Below are 18882 nucleotides of genomic sequence, written 5' to 3'. Positions count from 1 at the left end.
GAGACTTGCTTCTTTTGTATGCTTAGCTTAACAGAGGGAGGAGCAGAGTGGAGCTGCAGTGGATAGAGGGGAGGTGATGCAAGATGGGCAAGAAATTAAACATGAGAGGGAAGCTGTGATATGGTTTTGAAGAGCTAGATTTCAGATTAAGGATGGAAAAGAACCAGTGAAGTGATCTGAAGAAGTGATGAGCATTAAGAAAGTAAGCTGATCTCAACAGCTGCAGTTTCAATTGACTGAATGGTATTTTAGTGTGCCCCAGCAAATTCTAGAGAGGTTGAACATTACAGCTCAAATGTTATGAATAGATAGAAAGAAGCTGTAGAAAGAAAGGAGGACAAGGATTAACAACTATTTGAGGTAAGAGGAGAATAGAAGGAAGCATCTGAAAAGATCACGAGAGGGCACGGTACATTCTCCGCTGTGTTGAACAAAATTTCCCAAGGGAAAAATGAGCTGGGGCTTGGCTGTGGTACAGCTGAGCTGCTGGCAGAACACTGGCTTGATGTGTTAGAAATTGAAGGGTACAAGGTTCAGCATGGAGAGCCTAACTGGATATGGAGAGTGATTTGAGTTTCCAGTGTAGCTCTAGTAATTGCCTTCCTTTTTTTTTCAGGTTGTCTTTACTTTGAGACTTATGCTGTGGATTTCCTCTGCCCACGCTGCCCCATACCCTGCTTTCCCCTCACTGCCCCCTCTACCCCTTCTCAAATGAAATGATCAAAAAGACCCACCCCTGCCTTCCAGCCCAAGCACTAGAAAGCTGATTCTTCCAACACCCATCTTCTCTTATAGAACCCCACATCTCCAACTAGATACTGCTACACTATCAGGACTTCTCCTTGCTGAAAAACCTGGCCTTCCCTGGGAAGAGGGGGCATAGCCACGCTGGTGCAGCAGCTGTGCTTGACTCCTGGTTAAGCTCAGCTTTGTCATAGCACAAAAGGAAGATAGAAATTTCCTTCAGGTTCCTGGAGCCCAGGGTGCTTCGTCCCACCATTCCCAGGATGCATTTTACACACTTAAATTTGTGATCGCTGCACAGCTTGGACAAAGACCCTGGCAGGATCATTTAAAGCATCTAACCTTGAAGTGATCAGTGCTCAGACAGGAAGGTTTAGGTATGAAGTCTGCCACTATCAATTTTTTTGCCTTTGTCCTGTGGGCAGAGTGTGTTTTTTAATGCAGCTCTTCTAGGAAATTATGAAAAGAAGCTTATAAAATGGTTGGGAACCTTGGGAATTAGTTATGGGCAGGGTCTAACTCCAAAATTTGCAAGCAGATGTGAGCAGAAATTGGGATGATGGGTATGGGAAGAGTTTAGAGCAGTTGTTTTGCCTGGAGATAAGATAGACCATTTTTCTCTAGTCATCGCCTAACGAATATCTTCAGCTTTCCTCTGTAAAACATGTGGATATGGGTGGCTGCTCAGATCTGCTTGCATAGACTGTATTTGTGCCCATGAATAAACTGCTCCACATAAATCTGAAATTTGCATGTACAGATGGCCAGTCAGGAGTATGGTGTTGGAACTGTCTATATACAAACACTGAGACTTGTTTATACTCGTGTCAGTGTATCCTTATCCTGGGGAAAAAATAAAATGGGTGAGGCAACATTTTCAGAAGCTCATCCGTTTTCAGAAAGGTAAAAGTGCTTTCAGAAAACAAGACACATAAGCATGCATCTGGAAGTATGTGCTTTCCTCAAAACACGGGTACCAGCTGGGCAAAGTACCTGATGGAATTTAAATGTGTATTTTCAGTGTTTGCTGTTTGGACAGGTGCATATGTGGAGAAAACGAGTTATTGTTGTGATTGTTTTGGTTTTATTTGCTCATTGGCCACTTATCAGTGTTTTTCAGAGCAAACTGAAGAGTTTCTTGTGTCAGGTGTGCGCTGCTCTGTTATTTTGTGTAGTCCCATTGTATAATTCGTGGATTGTGTGGTTACTTTCTGTTTGTTTTTCCTAATATTCTAATAAATCTCTTCTGGCTGCTTGCTGACTTTGGAATTGACATTCAGGAATAATAATCAGCTGGACTTTCAGAGGTTTTTTTGGGTTTGTTTTTGTTTCTGCATGTGTGTGCTCAAAACATTTGGCATGTATATGTTGATGACCTTCCTATCATTTTTTTTTCCTCAATAACCACAGAAAATCCTCTGCTTCCTGACAGCTAGTAAGAATATAATGAATTAAACCAGTATCTGTAGTAATATTTCTGTAAGGAAACTTGAATATCCAAATTAATTTTGCATTCAGTATTTCACTTCTTTCTGAACAGGTCAGCTCACTGTTGTAGAAATCTACTCTGGCACTCTTTATGTGCTTTCCACAATATCTAAACCATACATTAATTTTGAAGAATGTCAGAAAATCTGGAGAGTAAATATATATGGAAATTGTGCACTGACTGTCCTAAAATAGCCTGAGTCATTCTCTCATTTTATAGTTATTTTTGATGAGTTGACCCTGGCTGGATGGCAAGTGAACACCAAAGCTGCTCTGTCACTCCCCTCCTCAGCTGGAGAGTTTGTGGGTTGAGATCAGGACAGGGAGAGATCCCTCACCAATTACCATCACAGGCAAAACAGACTTGACAGGGGAAAGTCAGTTTAAGTTATTACCATATTAGGGCAGGGTAACAAGAAATAAACCCTAAATCTTAAATATACCTTTCCACCACCCTTCCCTTCTCCCAAGCTTAGCTTTACTGCTGATTTTCTCTACCTTCTCCCCCTCAGTGGTGTAGAGGGGACAGCTTCTCACAAAGGCCCCTTCTGTAGCACCCCTGCACACCAAAACCTTGCCATGCAAACCTAGTTCATGATTATAACTCCTGTCTGCCAGAAAGACTAAGTCTTTCTTCCACTCTCATTACTAAAGAGCTTTTGCTGTCTTCTTTTAGACACGAAATCGTTTTGAAGGAACGAGGTCAGAGGTAGAGGAGCTCATGAACAAGATCAGAAGGAATCCTCAGGAGCATAAAAGAGCAAATCACTTCACGATGGAAGGCTACCTCTATGTACAGGAAAAAAGTAAGGTGTATTTTGTATTCCATAGCGCCCATATTGTGCATATAGGCAAATCTTATTTCTACAGGTAACATAAAGAAGCAAAAAGTGTTTACAGTTTATTAAACAGTCATCCCAGTAAATGTTCAAAGCCTCTAATGGAAGTGTTACTTTGGCTCATAAAAAGGACATGGAGCTGAAAATGTGACAGTTCTTAGTAAACGTGTCTGAATTTGGGGAAGTTTTAGTTGACCAAAGAATGGATTTCATGTTATTTTTAATCCCCTACTAATGACCTCCCCTAGAACTATCCAACATTTTTTTGTCAGACAACATGAGTTGTCAAATTAACCACTGAAAATTGGGCTAGTTTAGTATGCTGAAATTGAGGGTCATTTCCTTGATTCAGTGATATGCTTTCAGTACCTAATTGTGATCATAAGGTCAAATAAAGCAGGCCATATGTTTGGTAGCTGCTGTTAAAAATCTTGCTGTGAAAGTGTATGTCACACGCATAGTATCCTGGCAATACTTCAAACAATTATAAATCTTTCTCACACTAGTAAAAAAGCCAAATGCAGAGCACTTGCTGCTCAAGGAATGACAATAAAGTGATCTTTTTTTAAACATTTTGTCTAAGTCATATTTTTAAGCTGTCTGCCCTTATAGAAGAAGAAGATTGCTTTGCAAACCTTTTTTAGGAAATGGGAAGCGATAGAAGTGAGCAGATAGGTAGGGTCAGAATCCAAGTTTGAACAGTTAACATTATGATGCAAATCTCAACAATACTCCATGCAGTAGGCTGGGCTCTTAAGTATGTATGTTCTATGTAAGGTGTGCACTGCTAAGTAGTTAGAAGTGACTTTAGGTGTCAGAAGTTGTGATCAGACTTTAATCAGTAGATTAATCAGTAGATATTGTAGAACTTGCAACACAGGTTGCAATCTGTGGTTATTTAGCTTCAAGTTACCAAGTGTAAATCTAGCTGTCCATGTTCCGCTAAATAAAGTTTCCAAGGGGTATTTATTTTATAGGGAAATATTATTTTGTCTATAGTCATGAAACAAAGATATGTAATTTTTACATATTTTTACTCTTTACAATTGTCATTAAGCATAAATGTGAAATACTACATTTATCAGTTTTTAGAAGAGTAAGCACCTGTTAACATTTGTATTATGTTGTATTATATTATTAATTCATATGTTTGTTTTAAATACTGCATTATTAGGAGTTAATTGTTAGGCTCTGAAGTATCATTTTAAAAAGTGGGAGAAGAAAACACAGGAGCTGGAAAAAATCTTATTTAATGCTTTTTTGTTATGTAGGACCCGCTCCCTTTGGTTCCAGTTGGGTGAAGCACTACTGCATGTATAGGAAAGAGACAAAGAAGTTCACAATGATCCCATTTGAACACAGATCAGGAGGGAAAGTTGTGAGTGTATTTTTGTATTCCACTCTTATACTTGTCCTGTATCAAGATCAGAGGATGTGTCAGATAAGATGTGTCAAGAACTCTCTCTCTCTACCCTCCTTGTCCCTATTTTTCTTCTTTCCTCATGCAATTCATTCTGCCATTTAAGTTATGGATGGATTAATGGACAGGAATTCTGTAGACTTTCCAGTTGCTTCCTTTTAGAAGACCAGAGGACATGGTACTGATAACACGTAATGTTTCACTATTTAGAATCTGGATTATTCATGAGGCATTTAACTTATTAAAGTATAAATCAGGAAAATATGATAGACTTAAAAATTTCTTTCTTAGATGCTCCAGTTAGATTTTTTTTTTTTTAGAGATGTAAGAAGTGGGATTAGAAAAGTGGATTTTCATAGGGATATAATTCATACTGATAACTGAATGTAATTTCAGGTATCTTTGATAGTATCTGAAATATTCAAGACCTGAAACTTTGTTGATCTTTAAATGGCTTTAATTCCTTCTGAAGTAGTTGGGAATTGATGGCACTCAGCACCTTCAGAGATGACACATTGAATGAATGCATTAATATGGATGAAATGCATTTTGTTGCAAGGAAAAAAGATATCTGAAGGTGGAAAATAATGCTTGAGTCAATATGCCTGTAAATGCAGCACCCTGTCCTGTCTTCAAATTTGGATAGAAGATCATGTTGTTGTAATTTTATCAAGTTATTATATCTTATTAGTTTGAGCAGAGGGGAGATAGCTTTCATCATTTTGAGGACGTGTATATTTACACATCTGTTGAACTTGGAAGAACCTTTCAAAAGCTCTGGAAAACCTGATGTACTGAAAATTAGTGGTATTTGGCTTCCTTAATCATGTCAGTACTTCTATGAATTTTTTATCCTGATTTACTCTAATTGTAATAAGCCTTTTTAGTTAATATAATATATAGTATGTGTCTAAGCATTCAGCATTCTGAAACACTTTTGAAGCCATTTTTGCTATATTAAAAGACCTCCCATTTGGAAACCCTCAACGCAATTACTCCTTCAGTGACAATATTCTGTGTCAGAGATGCTGAAAAAGACAGTAAATAATTAAAATGTACAGTTAGTCCTGATTAAATCTGATACAACTCATTCACAAATGAGTTTATGTGATTTCTGGGTAAAAAAAGATCCTAGTGCTGATTGGTCTTGAAGAGAGAAATGCTTCTGTAAGACAGGTTACAGATAGTAAAGAGCACTGTTCTAGTTGGTGTAGCAATAACCTTTACTACAGAAATCACTGATCACTGTGTCTGACAAAAAATGGGAAAGGTCTCTTATTGTATGCTTATATTGTAACAGGTGCTAAATCTTTATGGCAAAATAGTTTTTGTTAGTTCAACTTACTGTGGTACTGAGTCATGCTGTAAAGTTCCACCTGAAACAGACTCAATATTTTTGCATTTATGTCCCATAAATGGCCACAGAACTCGTTGTTGTGCAGAGAAGTGAACAGCAAACATGAACGAATTCTTTTGCAAGTGTCAATTTTCAGTATAGCTTTTACCATTATTTTAGTATAAATTTACCTTACTTGTTTTGTACAACTGGCTAACTGGAGCTTTCAATTACTGGGTCAAGCACATAAAAACTTTCTTTTCACAGGGCGATGAGGAACTGTTCATCCTTACCTATTGTACCAAAAGAAATATAGATACAATAGACAGACGATTCTGTTTTGACTTAGAAGCTTCAGACAGGTAAGCTTGTGAAACACACTGAGAAGCAGTTAAAACTACTGCAGTAAAATTACTGTTGTGTTTTCTTCTGATTTCCTCAGTGCTCGTTCAGACTGCCAGTGGGAAATGGTCACTGGAGGGGCAGGCAAACACTACCACTGCTCACTCAGTTTTACCTCAGCTGTGTGTAGGTGAAGCAGGGAGGAATTAAGCTGAAATGCAGATGTCATCTGAGCTCACATGAAAGAAAAACACAGAAAAAAATCTGAGAAACTATTAAGAGTTGTTGTTATGGTAGTGAAGATATATGGCTTAAATTGAAATACATGTTGCTATGATGAAAGACCGGTCACAGTAATAATTCATATAATCGTGACCATTTTGTGCTACAATCTTGCTTTCCAAAATGATGTGGTGCTAAAGATAAATGCTGGATTTTCAGATTGAAAATAAGATTTTGAGGCCTTTTGTGGCTGGTACAATCGTCCACTGCATCTTGAACGTCATTGCCACTGTTGTTCTGAAGCACCACCATTTTGTTGCTCTATTTCAAAAGAAAATAATTGTGCACTTTTTTCACTAGAGGCTCTCAAAATATGATAAATATTTGTTTTCAATGGCATTGTAGTCTCCTTCATTTATGAAGGTGAGAGAATCCAACTTAATAGGGCACTGCAAATAAATACAGGTGTGGTAATGCTACATTTTCTTGATGCAGATTGTATTTATGCAGAAATGGATCATATCTAGAATTAAATGCTAGATATAAATTAGTGGACTGTTGCTGCGTTTTAACATTTCCACCCCCTTCCCACTCTGCTCTGAGCTGTTTTTAAGGTATACATTTGCTCCTTACTTATACCAATTAACTGTATTCTAATTTATAGTGTAGTAGGTCTTCAAACTTTATGGGATTTTTGTTTTTGTTTTTCCTATCAAATTCTTAGTGCTTTTCACTTCAAAGGCTGAAGTGACCAGTGCTGTCAGGCCCCTCTGTCCTATGACTGCTATGATCTGTGAATGTGTTTGTGATAAGGATGATGTGCACAAGCACAAACTTAGATCCAAGGCTATGCCTAGTGAGACTGGCCTGCCTGAGGCATGTCCATTCCTATAGCAAGCAATGGGTCAAGGGATGTGAAACTATCACTGCATCAGAAAACTTCTAGCTCACGTGGCAGATGACAAGATACTCATTTACAGCTCAGGTGGCATTTGCCACCAGTCTACAGCATGGTTTGAACTTGCATTTTTAACTTGAGAAGGATATGGCTTAACTATTCTAACACAATGTTCCAAGAGTAGGAGAGTAAAGATTTATACTCTTGGAAGCAGCTCCTCTTGTGTCAGTGTATTGGTCAGTTTGGATAACAGATTTCAAACTGAGTCTGCTAAAGTTGTTAAAAAGTAGCATGAGAAATGTCAGTCTGTCCCCCCCTGTGTGTCATCTGCTCAGTGGGGTACCTCAAGTTTAAACAGAGAAGGATGGAGAGCAGTGTTTCCTTGATCCTCCAAAACATTTTCTCATTCTTTTCTCTGGTAAAAGTGGGAAAAGTCTAATTCATCTTCCTGTCTAGATATAATAGACACAACTGGTCCACTGTGACCTTGATATCAGACATTTTTCTTTTAATAATATATGTGTGTAGTACTGAGGTGTTCCCATGGAGATTAGTTCTGTGCTGCAGGCCATTAGCTTGTTTCCTTGGTATCAGTTCAGGGCACACTTATCCCTCAGCTTGTCCAAGTTAAAAAATAACATACAGATTGATGGCTGGGCACGGTTTTTTTTTGTTACTGTGCTTTGGAAGGAGGCAAGGTCGTAAAATTTTAGGAAAGGCTTTTCAGTAACAAACATTCAACCTTGTGTGTGACTTGAGCATTACTTGGAGCCAACTGAAAATTTACATATTTTTCTTTTAAAAGGAAAGCTGAGGGGTTTTTTGTTTTGTTTTGTTTTGTTTTTTTTTAAATCTGATACTTATGACTATAAGCTCTGAGGGGCTAGATTCCTGGCTAAGTCTCTGGGAAGTGATGTTTTTGTTCTGTTTCTACTACTCCATCATGTTTAGTTGAAGGTGACTAGTGATAAATATAGAGTAATTTAAATCTTAAGGAGACAGCAGAGTTCTTCTGGTGTAGGAAAAAGATATTCTATTGATAAAGAGCTGAAATACTACTTAGATTTTAATTTTTCCAATGCGGGACAAGGAGGAGGGAAGGCTTTGTCTCTTTTGACTTTAATTTGTAGGCAAATAAATAGTATTTCATGCAGTATATACTGAGTTTGAGGTATTGCCTTTAGGTGATACTCTTGGATACTTTGACTATTGTAATTTAGTGAAAAGAAGGAACATTTTCCCTGCGTAAGTTGTAATTTAAACTAGTAAAAGGAAGTAGACAAGAAAGAAACAAATGAGCACGTGGGGGTTTTTAGTTAGTTTACTGTGGATGTTTTTTTTCAGTGAGTGATTAAGTTTGCATGTTTATGATGGCTGCAGTTCTGCGCTGCAGCCAGACCCATTCCCACTGGAAAAAAACTGGTATGGCTTGAGAAGCTGCATTGCTTACTGTCATTGCTAATACCAGTATTATATTGTTTTAGTCTTAAAGGTTATTAATTGCTGAAATTAATGTCATCGCATGTTGTCTGAAAAGAGATTTTGAGCAGGAGGTATTTGTGTTTGTGGAGTTCTATGCTGTGACTAAATTGTGTGGTTTGATAAAATTTATAGCAAGGTTAAACTGAACTAGAAGTTTCTCTAACTGTAAAAATGTGAATGTGGTGTGTAGACTGTTACAGTTTTACATAAAAATGGGATTTGTGCTGGTTTTCTCTGTGCTGTTATTTTCATACAACGTTTTCCCCTATGACTATTTTGCTACTTGAAGATAGATATCGTACAAAAGAGAGAGAACGTTATGATTTAGTTCTTTGTTTCTATCCATCTCTATATAATGAGATTTACAAATTTACCAAAAGTACTGGCAGGCTGAATAAAATGATTTTTTTTTTAATTGGTAGAAAAATAATTACCCAAATAGCCTGTTCTGCTTTTAACTCTCCTTGCTTTGTATGCTGTGCTGAACCACACGATTACTCTGTTTACTTTTCTGTGATATAAACTCAGAAGTAGATTTCTGTTAATGTCTGTTCCACTAATCCCTACATCCCACAGTTGCCCATCCTTGCCCTTTTAGGAAAGTTGTAATAGTGGAGTTTTGTAATGAGATCCTGCATTAAGACTTGATTATTTTTATAAGATATTTAGTGGCAAACTGCAATCATTGTTGCTGCTTTAAAGCAAAAGATCACGTATTGAGTAAGTTAACAAATTTTTAATCTACTGGCAATGCAAGACCAAGTTTATTTACAATTCAGAAAACTCAGTAACTCCTAGCAAGTGTTAGAATCAGCAAGAGATCAACAATGAGCTATTTGAAATAGTTTGCAGATTACATTTGCTTTCCTTTTTCTTCCCTGTTCTCCCTATTTCCTACAGTGTGTATCCCTTCTACACCTTTTATTTTCAAGGTGAGCAGTGCTTAGTTATTAAGCAAAAAATGAACAAACAAACTTCCTGACTTCTAATGCAATGGGCTTTTGCTTGTAGTTGGAAGTAGAATTTGACAAGAATTTTTTGGTTGCTGGTGAGTGCAGTTACTCTGTTGTTGGTACATTTGCAGGCCTGGAGTTCCTGTGACCATGCAGGCATTTTCTGAGGAAGACAGGAAGCTATGGATGGAAGCCTTGGATGGAAAAGAAGCTGTAACTGTCATTTTTTAAATATTCTTTAATACTATAATGGAGAATTCTCTCACCCTCTGCTTTCTGATCCCATTTATACTTTAGTAAACTGGGATTATGTAGTTTGCAAAATGATAGATTCAATGAATAAAGAATAAAAGTGAAATAAAACTCAGGAGAGATGAGTAACTTGGTAAAGCTCAGTGTGGATAACTGCTAATGCTGATATGAGATATTTTTCATTGTAATGACAGCATCAATTTTTATAAAAGGTTTCCCATTGCAATGATAATATTGGTGTTCTAGAAAATGTCTAGTATAAGCATGTTCACTTAGTCTTATGCTGACATACTTTATTGCAATGGCAAAATTTGAGTGAGTTACATGGTATTATTTTTTTTTAAACTAGATCAAAACAGTTCTTCTCAATGGGACTGAGGCTGTACTTGAATTTGCTTAATTTCTGGCTCACATAAGGAAATGGATGTGAACTGTAGAATGGAAACACTCTGTAGATTATTCTTGCAATCATAAATATATTGGTCTCGTGGGCCAGAAATAATGGGTTTTCTAGACAATGACAGTCACATGCCTGTCCCCAGTAGTTGGCCAGTGGGAATTTTAGCAGGAAGTTTTATTGGCATCATTGTTACACAAATCTGGTTTCACTTGCAGAGGTGTTTATTACCATGACACGTTGTCGGAGCTGGACTCCCCAGTAAGTTTACAACTTCTGGGAATGCCGAACTGGGACGTTAAGTCCCAGGATTCACGAAAGCACTTCACAACAATATGAGTGAGCTTGCAACTGTGGGAAATTAAACTGCCAAAAAACATAGGAACGTGGAGCATGTAAATCACAATTAACTTCAGTGGCTATAGCTAACATTGTTCTGTTCCCCAAGGCACTGTATTTGTTGAGAGTTTTTAATAACTTTTACCCCCTAAAACGTGCAGTTACCTACTATCTGAGGGGGCATGGACCTCTGGTCCTGCTGTTAGAGCTGTTGCAGTTGAAGGTGATACATTTTAGCTGTAAACAGCTGTATTTGTGCCTACTGAGGATTAAGATTGGGGGTGCCTTTTAACTGATTTCATAAAAGTTGTAAAATAATTTATGTCTTTTTACTCTTTTTGTCTTAGATGTTCATCAATTTGAATAAACCAAATGCAAAACGAGAGGGAAGTAAGTATTTAAATTAATTAAAGCTGATTTCTGTTAACATTTTACAATTGAGAAAGGCAAAGGTAGGGTTTTTTTTCCAGTGGATTTAAGTTAATTAAATATTTTACTCTTAAATCTTGAGTTCTGAATATATTTGGGGATTTTGTAATTAATGGGTTTTCACAGTTACTCAGTTTAGTGCATATATAAGAATTATAGCACTGGACATAAGCTAGAGAATCAGTCTGATTGTTTTTGCCAGTTTACTTCATGCTTGAAATTGACTCAAAACTGGCTGAATTTGTATGTAAATGCATCCCAATTTCTTAATCCAGACTGTGTGCACACATCTGTTAGAATGTGTAAGCGTGCTCTTAAAAGCAATTGCGGCTGAACATAAAGGTCAGCAAAAAAGCTGAATGCATGCATTTAAAATATAAACCAAAATGGAAGTAGAAGAAAAGGCTTTCTTTAGACATCAGCTTTCATCTGTTAGCTAAGTAAATGAATGAAAACAGGTATCCTTCTTTTATTATCAGGCAATTTATGCTTGGGTTTTTTTGAAAAAAAAAAGTAATTAAATTGCTGTTTAAAGCTGGATCATGGTGTTATTAGCAGAATTTTTTCCACAGAGTTTTCTTTTCATCGTGCAAGACCAGGTCCCCAGGAGCAAGAAGGCCAGATGTTTGGGGGAAGGGCAGTTTTGCAATATAAGCATTTAAATGAAGTTTTGATGTAAAGAAAAAGTGTAAGATAGGAACAACAAAGGAATGCTGGAGCTCAGCTGTTGTCCTGTTAATGCATCTGCTTCCATGTAGTCAGATCATTAACTGCTGTGAAATTATATACATGTGTCCTGTATCTTTAGTGTGGGAATTTCTTTGGCTTAGGGTAGGACTCAGTAAAAGCCCTTCTGTTGATAATTATGTTTTTTCATCATAAGTACTTCCTTGTCCCATTTGGTGAACTCTCTCAGATGCTGTCGATGTTGCAGTAAGTACTGTTAAGTTCAATTTTGCATCTGCCAACATATGTAACTAATCAGAGATCCCATTCTTCAAAGGATGCTGCTGTGAACAGATTCAGTGAAGCCACTACCATAAGAATGAGCCTTTAGCTGGGCTAGGCAGGGTTGTGAAGGAGAAAAGCAGAATTCTTCTAGAAAAAGTGATATAGTATTTCCGTTCCACAATATTTACAGTTTTGCTTCAGAAGCGCTAGCTATATGATTAAGTCCAGCCTTATTTTCATTGAAAAGACATAATTGCAATGATGCTTTAAAACTGTTCAAACCTTTTTTTTTTGTGCCTTGTAGGTGCACAATTGGATAAAATAGGGTTCACCGTCATCAAAAAGTGCATCAGTGCTGTTGAAACACGAGGTAATGATCAACCTAACCTGTTAGTGAAGAGGATGAAGCTCTTTGAAGGGTCTGCTCTTTGAAGAAGGCCTGTGTGATAAAGTGTACTGTAGATCTCTGGAAAAGACTTATACATAGTAGACATTTCACTGACTACGCTGTCCAGGTCAGGAGTCCAGTCCCAGCCTTTTGTGTATGGCTTTGCCTCAAGAGATGTGTTTTCAAGAAGTGCTCACAAGCAGGAAATAGCACCTCTCTTGACAAAGGCAGCCAATGTTTGTGTGCAACAGCTAAGAGAAACCTGTGTCTTGTAGGCAGTTCCTGTACCTTTGCTTGGCTGTTGGAACAGACTAAGTTATTTTAGAGTTCCATTTCTGTTTGGTTACTTTAAGACAGAAGAACAGGAGCTGAGCAGGCAAGTGACTTACAAAAAGTATCAAAGTCCTTTTGGTGGAGTTAGTATCACACCAGAGACAAACATGCTGTCAGGATTACTGTTGCATATCCTCATTGTTGTATCTCCCAAAATTGGAGATGGAAGAGAGAGGTTAGTATGCAGACAGTATTCAAGAAGTAGTTTGGATTGTTTGTGGAGAGGCTTTGTGTCACAGACCTTGTGTAACTTGGGCACTGGGTGGCATCCGCTTTTGATATCACTGCTATGTGAGGAGAAAATGGTCCTTGTATGGACATGTTGAAACTTGAGGTGACCAGCCACTCTTAAGGCTCACTGCATTGTACATGGTATTGGGTGGAGAACCTGCTTATTTTGTTGTGGGTTTTTTTTTTTTAAAAGAGGTGAAGAGATGAAAATAGGTAGTTGGATGCTGTGTATTTCTTAGTTTGTTAAAAGAGATGTTGAAATTTCTCTGTGTACATTTTATTTTTCTCTTAAATTGTTGACCTTGCTTCCCACTCCCAAAGGGGAGACTGAGGTTTTTTCAGGAATTGTATCTTTTTTTCCTAGAGATCTGGCATTGCCCAGGGCAGAATACTTATATCTTTCTTTGTATCACCGTCCAGCTTAAATAAGATAGCTGAACAGAAGAATGGGTTGTTCATACTTGCTGTCAGTGCAGGGCATTACTGAAAAACAGTATTTTCTATGTATACACTTACTATACAATATTATTAGTAAGACCAAGCAGCCTTTGTGATACTGAGAATTCTGCATTTAAACAGCAAGAAATATCTGAAATCCTTTTTCTCTTCAACTTTTTTGTATCAGCCCTGTCTGATGCATTAAAGATGTTATTCCAGATTAGACCATATTCTGTCTGGTGTTATTTTTGTTCATTCTGTTCTTTTGAATATTTTTCAGATAAGGTTTGCCTGTCTCATCACTTTAAATTTCAGTTACTGGCATTTACAATCTGAATATTTCAGCTGGGAAACATTGCAGATAAAGCTGGTGTCCTACAGATAAGTTGCCTTCTCTGTAAAACCCTGCTTCAATATAGACTGGATCTTCTCTTTGCAGTGGATGAGGCAGATTTCATGGAAAGACTTGCATGTGGTCATGTAATGAAAGGCTAGTTTTGGTCTATGGTACACTATATTTTGGTTTATTATTTATAAGTGTGTTCCTATAGTTTTCTTTGAGTAGTCTTTTTTTTTTTTTTCCCTTCTTTCTCTGATACCCTGCAAGGAAAGCAAAACAAGAATGTAACTGTGGAAATAGTGTGAACACTTTCTTCATGAAGTGGCTATTTGAAAAAATGTTTTGTTTCTTTTTTCTCATGGCTGTGAGTAGGTAGGCTAAACTGAGTGGAAGTTTTAAGTCCACTCTGCCCTTTATGCCTTCATTTAGGGGCATGTAAGAAGATGCAAAATATATGTGTAACCCTCTTGTTGTTCTAGACAGATGGGTGAGAGACATGTCTCCCTGTAGTGGGATCTGCCTCTCAGCATAACTGGAAGAGAATTAAAGTTACCAAAGGAGACCTGCAGTCAGCAGAGTGTGGTAATTTCTTCCAATGGAAAAGACTTCTATCTATTGACTTTATTTTGGAGAGTATTCAAGAAAGAAACATAAATCCACGTTTGATTAATATTTCTTTTCCCAGGGTTTCAGGAATGGATTTAGGTGAGGTACTATCTTCCAGGAACTCAGTATCCACTTAGCTCTGTTTCAATAAGCTTGATTTGTCCATTACATTCCAAGCAGCTGTTGATGATTTTCTGTTTACTGATTGTGAACTTAACGTCAACTGCATTTAAAAACAAAACAAACAAAACCCCAAAACCAAAACAAAAAAACCCCTAGAGGACCTTCTTCTGCTGTCTGCTGCGCTAAACAAATGCCAGGAGAGCATTCAGTTGTTTGCCTCAGAAGAATTTGGCCAAATAATTGTATGATGAAGAAAATCCATCTTTCAGTGTGCAGGATTTTATACCTGTACTTATTCTTAAAAACAATTTTTACTTGGTTATTTTACTTTAATGATAATATATCAAAGGCAAGTTATGTTCAGCAGAAGAAAACAGGACAGATGCTTCTTCAGAGACGATGCTTGTGTGCCATGTTTTTATCTCTTTTAATCATAATGGGTGTGAGGTTGGCGTGGGTGGAAAGAGAGGACAGTCTAGTGTGGGTGGAAACTGAGAATAGTCTTGTCATGTCATAGCAGAAGTAGTCTGGTATTCAGAGAGAGAAGAGCACAGCAGAGATATTGAGCATAAACTTGTCAATGGCTGGATAATTTTTTTCTCAGTTATGTTCCCTTTAATAAAGCCAAGAAGGAAATTATTTGCTCTGAATGAATTAGAAAGCAGTGCCTTGGTTAAAATGCATGTGAGGCTTCTGGTTCAACAGTGCCTTATAAGACATTGGCTGTGCTTTACCTGGTAGGAGATGCTGAGGCACCAGGATACACATCCTGTCTCTCCTGTATGGAACATGATGCTGGTTGGATGCACACCTATGTTTTGTCTTGGAGAGAGCATTTTGGGATTCCGTTTGGAGTATTTAATTTAGAATTAGCTACTGAGAATTATACAACGGGGTAAATGTTTAAGAAACATCGAGGAGCTTTTTGCGTCGGTGTTGAAGACTCTGCGTGTGTTTTTGTGTGCAAGTAGTTGGTTGTACCTTCTGTGGGGATGTGGTAGGTAAAGTGTTTGCCAGAGCAGTGTTTGTCTTGAGTTCAGAACTACCGTAGCTGCTAATCTGAGCTGCGGAGAGAGATGGCAGCATTGAGCTGAGTCTCCAGGCTGGCTGCTCCTGAGACAGAGATGGTGAGGGGAAAGTAGAAAACCTTTTCACATAACAAAAAAAAAAAAAAAAAAAAAAAAAAATAAAAATCTGGCATTACCTTGAATTTAGAGCACCACTTGTATGGCTGTTGCCGTGCTATGGAGTTTGCTATAAAAAGTTGTATTTGCAGCTATGTTACAAGTCCGTGTCAGTCTCATGTACAATGCCAGTCACAAAGTAAACTTGCCTACGTACCTTGCTTACAATGGTATAGATTACTGTTTTGCTTACAATACCTTATATTTCTAAGCATCTTTCCCGAACTGTGTACCTGTGCCAAATTCCGGTATCAGACAGCCAAGCATCTTGAGATAATGTAAATATGAAGGAAACTGTGCTGTGGGGCTTTACCGCTCGGAGTTGCCAATAGTGGTTGAGCCGGCAGACACAGCGTCTGAACCCTTCAGCGTTTCACTCGGTGGTGAGCTATTCCTTGCAATGAGTCATCTTGTCAATTGTGCTCTGTAAATGCCAGGCATTATCAGTGTTGGATGTGCTGAAGATCTGAAATGTGCAGATTAAATCAGAAATAGTTCCGTTTCAAACCAGGTTTGTATATTTTAAATAAAACATCATTCAAAAGTATGTTTAAAGGTGTCGTCTAAAACTGTGTTGAAATATTAATGCCTCTTTGCACTCCTTGATGTCTGCTAGCAATTAGCTGTGCTTTTTTCAGGTTGATGAATTTGAAACCGATCAATTATTTGATAATCACTATCACAGACTCACGATTATTGCTGGAGGATTGTCTTGGTTTCAATTCTGCCATTATTTCAGAAACTTTTGCATATCATGTCTGTTTTAATAGCAAGCACTAGTTTTTGTGGTTTGACCTAATTATTTTTAAGCCCATAAATGTATGTTTGGGGTCAGCATAGTTGGTTCCCCCCAGTTTTACTGTTAGAAGCACAGGAAGTCACGAATCAACTTCCTGTTGATTCGAGTGTGACAGTATTTATTCAGCTTTTTAGCATCCTGCATATGATGCAGAAGGCTTGTTCTGTGGTGTCATTGTATAAAAAATGTGATGTATTTTGGCAAAGCATTAAAAAGCTTGATATTACTCTGGTACCAGAATTTTCCTGGACACCTCTGAGAAGTTTGAAGTAAAAAGTAATTGCTGCTCTCAGGACAGATTTCTAGTGCATCCTTGGAGTGTATTAAGGACTATGTTGTTGGTTTTGGGTTTTGGGTTTTTTTGTGTGTGTGTCTCCAAGTGGTGTATAGCATGCTATCACAGTTGTTCTAGGGATAAATGGAAAACTTATTTGGTTGTGTTGATAACTTCATATTTTGAGAGGAATATTGTGACCACAGAGCTGGGTTTTTCTCAGTTCTTTCTTTTGTGCACAGCTAAACTACGAGCATACTCTAGAGTTGTGTTTTTTGATGACCACAGGTAAAATAAAGCCAGCTCTGAACATGACATCTAGCTTAAGACTCAGCACCACTACAGTGGTGCCTGCATCCTGGGGAGAGAAAAGGGCTGTTTTTGCCCAGGTGGAGCAACCAAGCTGCAACCTTGGCCTGTCAGCTCCCTGCTGGGACAGAGGAAGGAGCAGTGCTAACAGGGAGGACTAGTTCAGCAGGCTCAAAGTTCCGGGATGGCTGAGGAGGCTGCAGAGAGAAGAAGGAAAAGATTTAGCATGGCTAGGCAGGAGGAGTAGGTAAAAAATGCCAAGTTCCCTCTACCATATTGAGAATTATTGCTGTGTATTATGGCTGTGTCTGACAGTAATTCATTAAAAGGCTAATGATTTTTACATACTTCATCTAATATTTATTTGGGAAGAAACTTTTTCTCATATGACTGGTTTTAATTTTCCTTCTCTGGGTTGGAACAGCTTAGTATTGAAGCTGGGAATTCTCCACAAGTCTTCCTTTGTTGAAGGATATTTTGAATAAGAATACCACATAATCTGTTATTTGAAAAGATTTCCTTGGAGTGGAAACACAGGTATTTTGTGTCATTTCTACTCTTCCAAGCCAATGTGATTATGAAGGTAGAGTATGGTTGTGTTTGTAGATAGGCTGCTTATTATGTGGCCTCTCAAACATCTGTGTCAGCTTCAGGACTGCAATATTTTACCTCCCACTATATGGGCTCTGAAAAAATGCATCAGACAAAGACATACCTTATTTTGCCCTTTTTCTTCCCTACCCCTTCTCTCCCTCTCATTTTCCTTCAATTTATATTCATAGTTTTACTTCCCTGAGGATAAAACTGGGTGTTGTAAAGGAAAGCAAAAGCCAAGGGAAGATAAGGGGTAGAGAAGTGTGTGTGTGCAAAAGGGACAGAAGGGCACAGAGGAAGGACAGGAAAGTGGTCCAGTGTCCATGTAGAATGGGAGTAGAGGACTGAAAATACCATGCTGGTTATGGCTACTCTATTCATCCCAAGCAAAACCAGAAGTATTGCTTTCAGTAACCTGAGGTGGTGCCTCTGGATGTAACTACTGTGTGGACCACAGTGGGTTGGAATCAGGCCTTGTATCGTAAATGGAAAGCATTTACAACCTTGAAAAAGCATTGGTTTTGAGGACTGGGAATAAACTCAACTTTTTCTTCATCCAAACTCTTTTTGTCGCCACATATTGGGGAAAAAAAGAAGTAAAATTAAATTTATTAAAGAAATCTTAATTTAGCATTTGTTGGTTCGGTTCTTGCATTGTCAGAATGTGGATGCTGATGTATCCAAAATGTAAGTTAAAAAATTTGAAAACAGACAATAGTTTATTTATGTATTTTTTTCAAGCAAAGGTTTATCCCTGCTTGCTTCTACTCCTAGTTTCTGAAGTGGAATCGAGGCACATGAAACCTTTATCAAAACATAACATGAACTTATCTTAAAAACACAGAACAACGAAAGGATTTTTGTAATATTTTATTTATAACATTGTTCTCAGGACTGCTAATACTACTGCTTAGTCTGTCTGTCTTTGAGGAGAATTCGTTGCCTGGGGAAAAATTTTAATGCTAAATTTGACTGTGGTTGATCTCATGCCTTTTTTTTTTTTTTTCTCCCTTTGCTTAATAGGTATAAATGACCAAGGACTGTACAGAGTTGTGGGGGTGAGTTCAAAGGTCCAGAGACTTCTGAGTTTGTTGATGGGTATGCCTCTATTTTACAAATATTTTTTCAATATTTTATTTCATGCTGTTTCACTGTCAATATTTAGTTTTTA

General features: G+C 37.7%; 1 protein-coding gene across 1 annotated transcript in view; it reads left to right on the top strand.

Moving 5' to 3' along the window:
• ARHGAP10 (Rho GTPase activating protein 10) overlaps positions 1 to 18882 on the top strand; it is a 146396-nt gene that overhangs the window by 65027 nt on the left and 62487 nt on the right. Inside the window, exons 8-14 of the mRNA XM_032684673.1 lie at positions 2909 to 3038; positions 4343 to 4449; positions 6095 to 6189; positions 9856 to 9937; positions 11060 to 11102; positions 12397 to 12462; positions 18735 to 18809. Coding sequence (XP_032540564.1) covers positions 2909 to 3038; positions 4343 to 4449; positions 6095 to 6189; positions 9856 to 9937; positions 11060 to 11102; positions 12397 to 12462; positions 18735 to 18809 — 598 coding nt within the window. The remainder of the gene's footprint in view (positions 1 to 2908; positions 3039 to 4342; positions 4450 to 6094; positions 6190 to 9855; positions 9938 to 11059; positions 11103 to 12396; positions 12463 to 18734; positions 18810 to 18882) is intronic.

The sequence above is a fragment of the Chiroxiphia lanceolata genome, chromosome 4 (genome assembly GCF_009829145.1).
Source record: "Chiroxiphia lanceolata isolate bChiLan1 chromosome 4, bChiLan1.pri, whole genome shotgun sequence".
Lineage (NCBI taxonomy): Eukaryota > Metazoa > Chordata > Aves > Passeriformes > Pipridae > Chiroxiphia > Chiroxiphia lanceolata.
The sequence above is the reverse complement of the archived record's forward strand: the minus strand, read 5'-3'. Positions and strand labels throughout refer to the sequence as shown.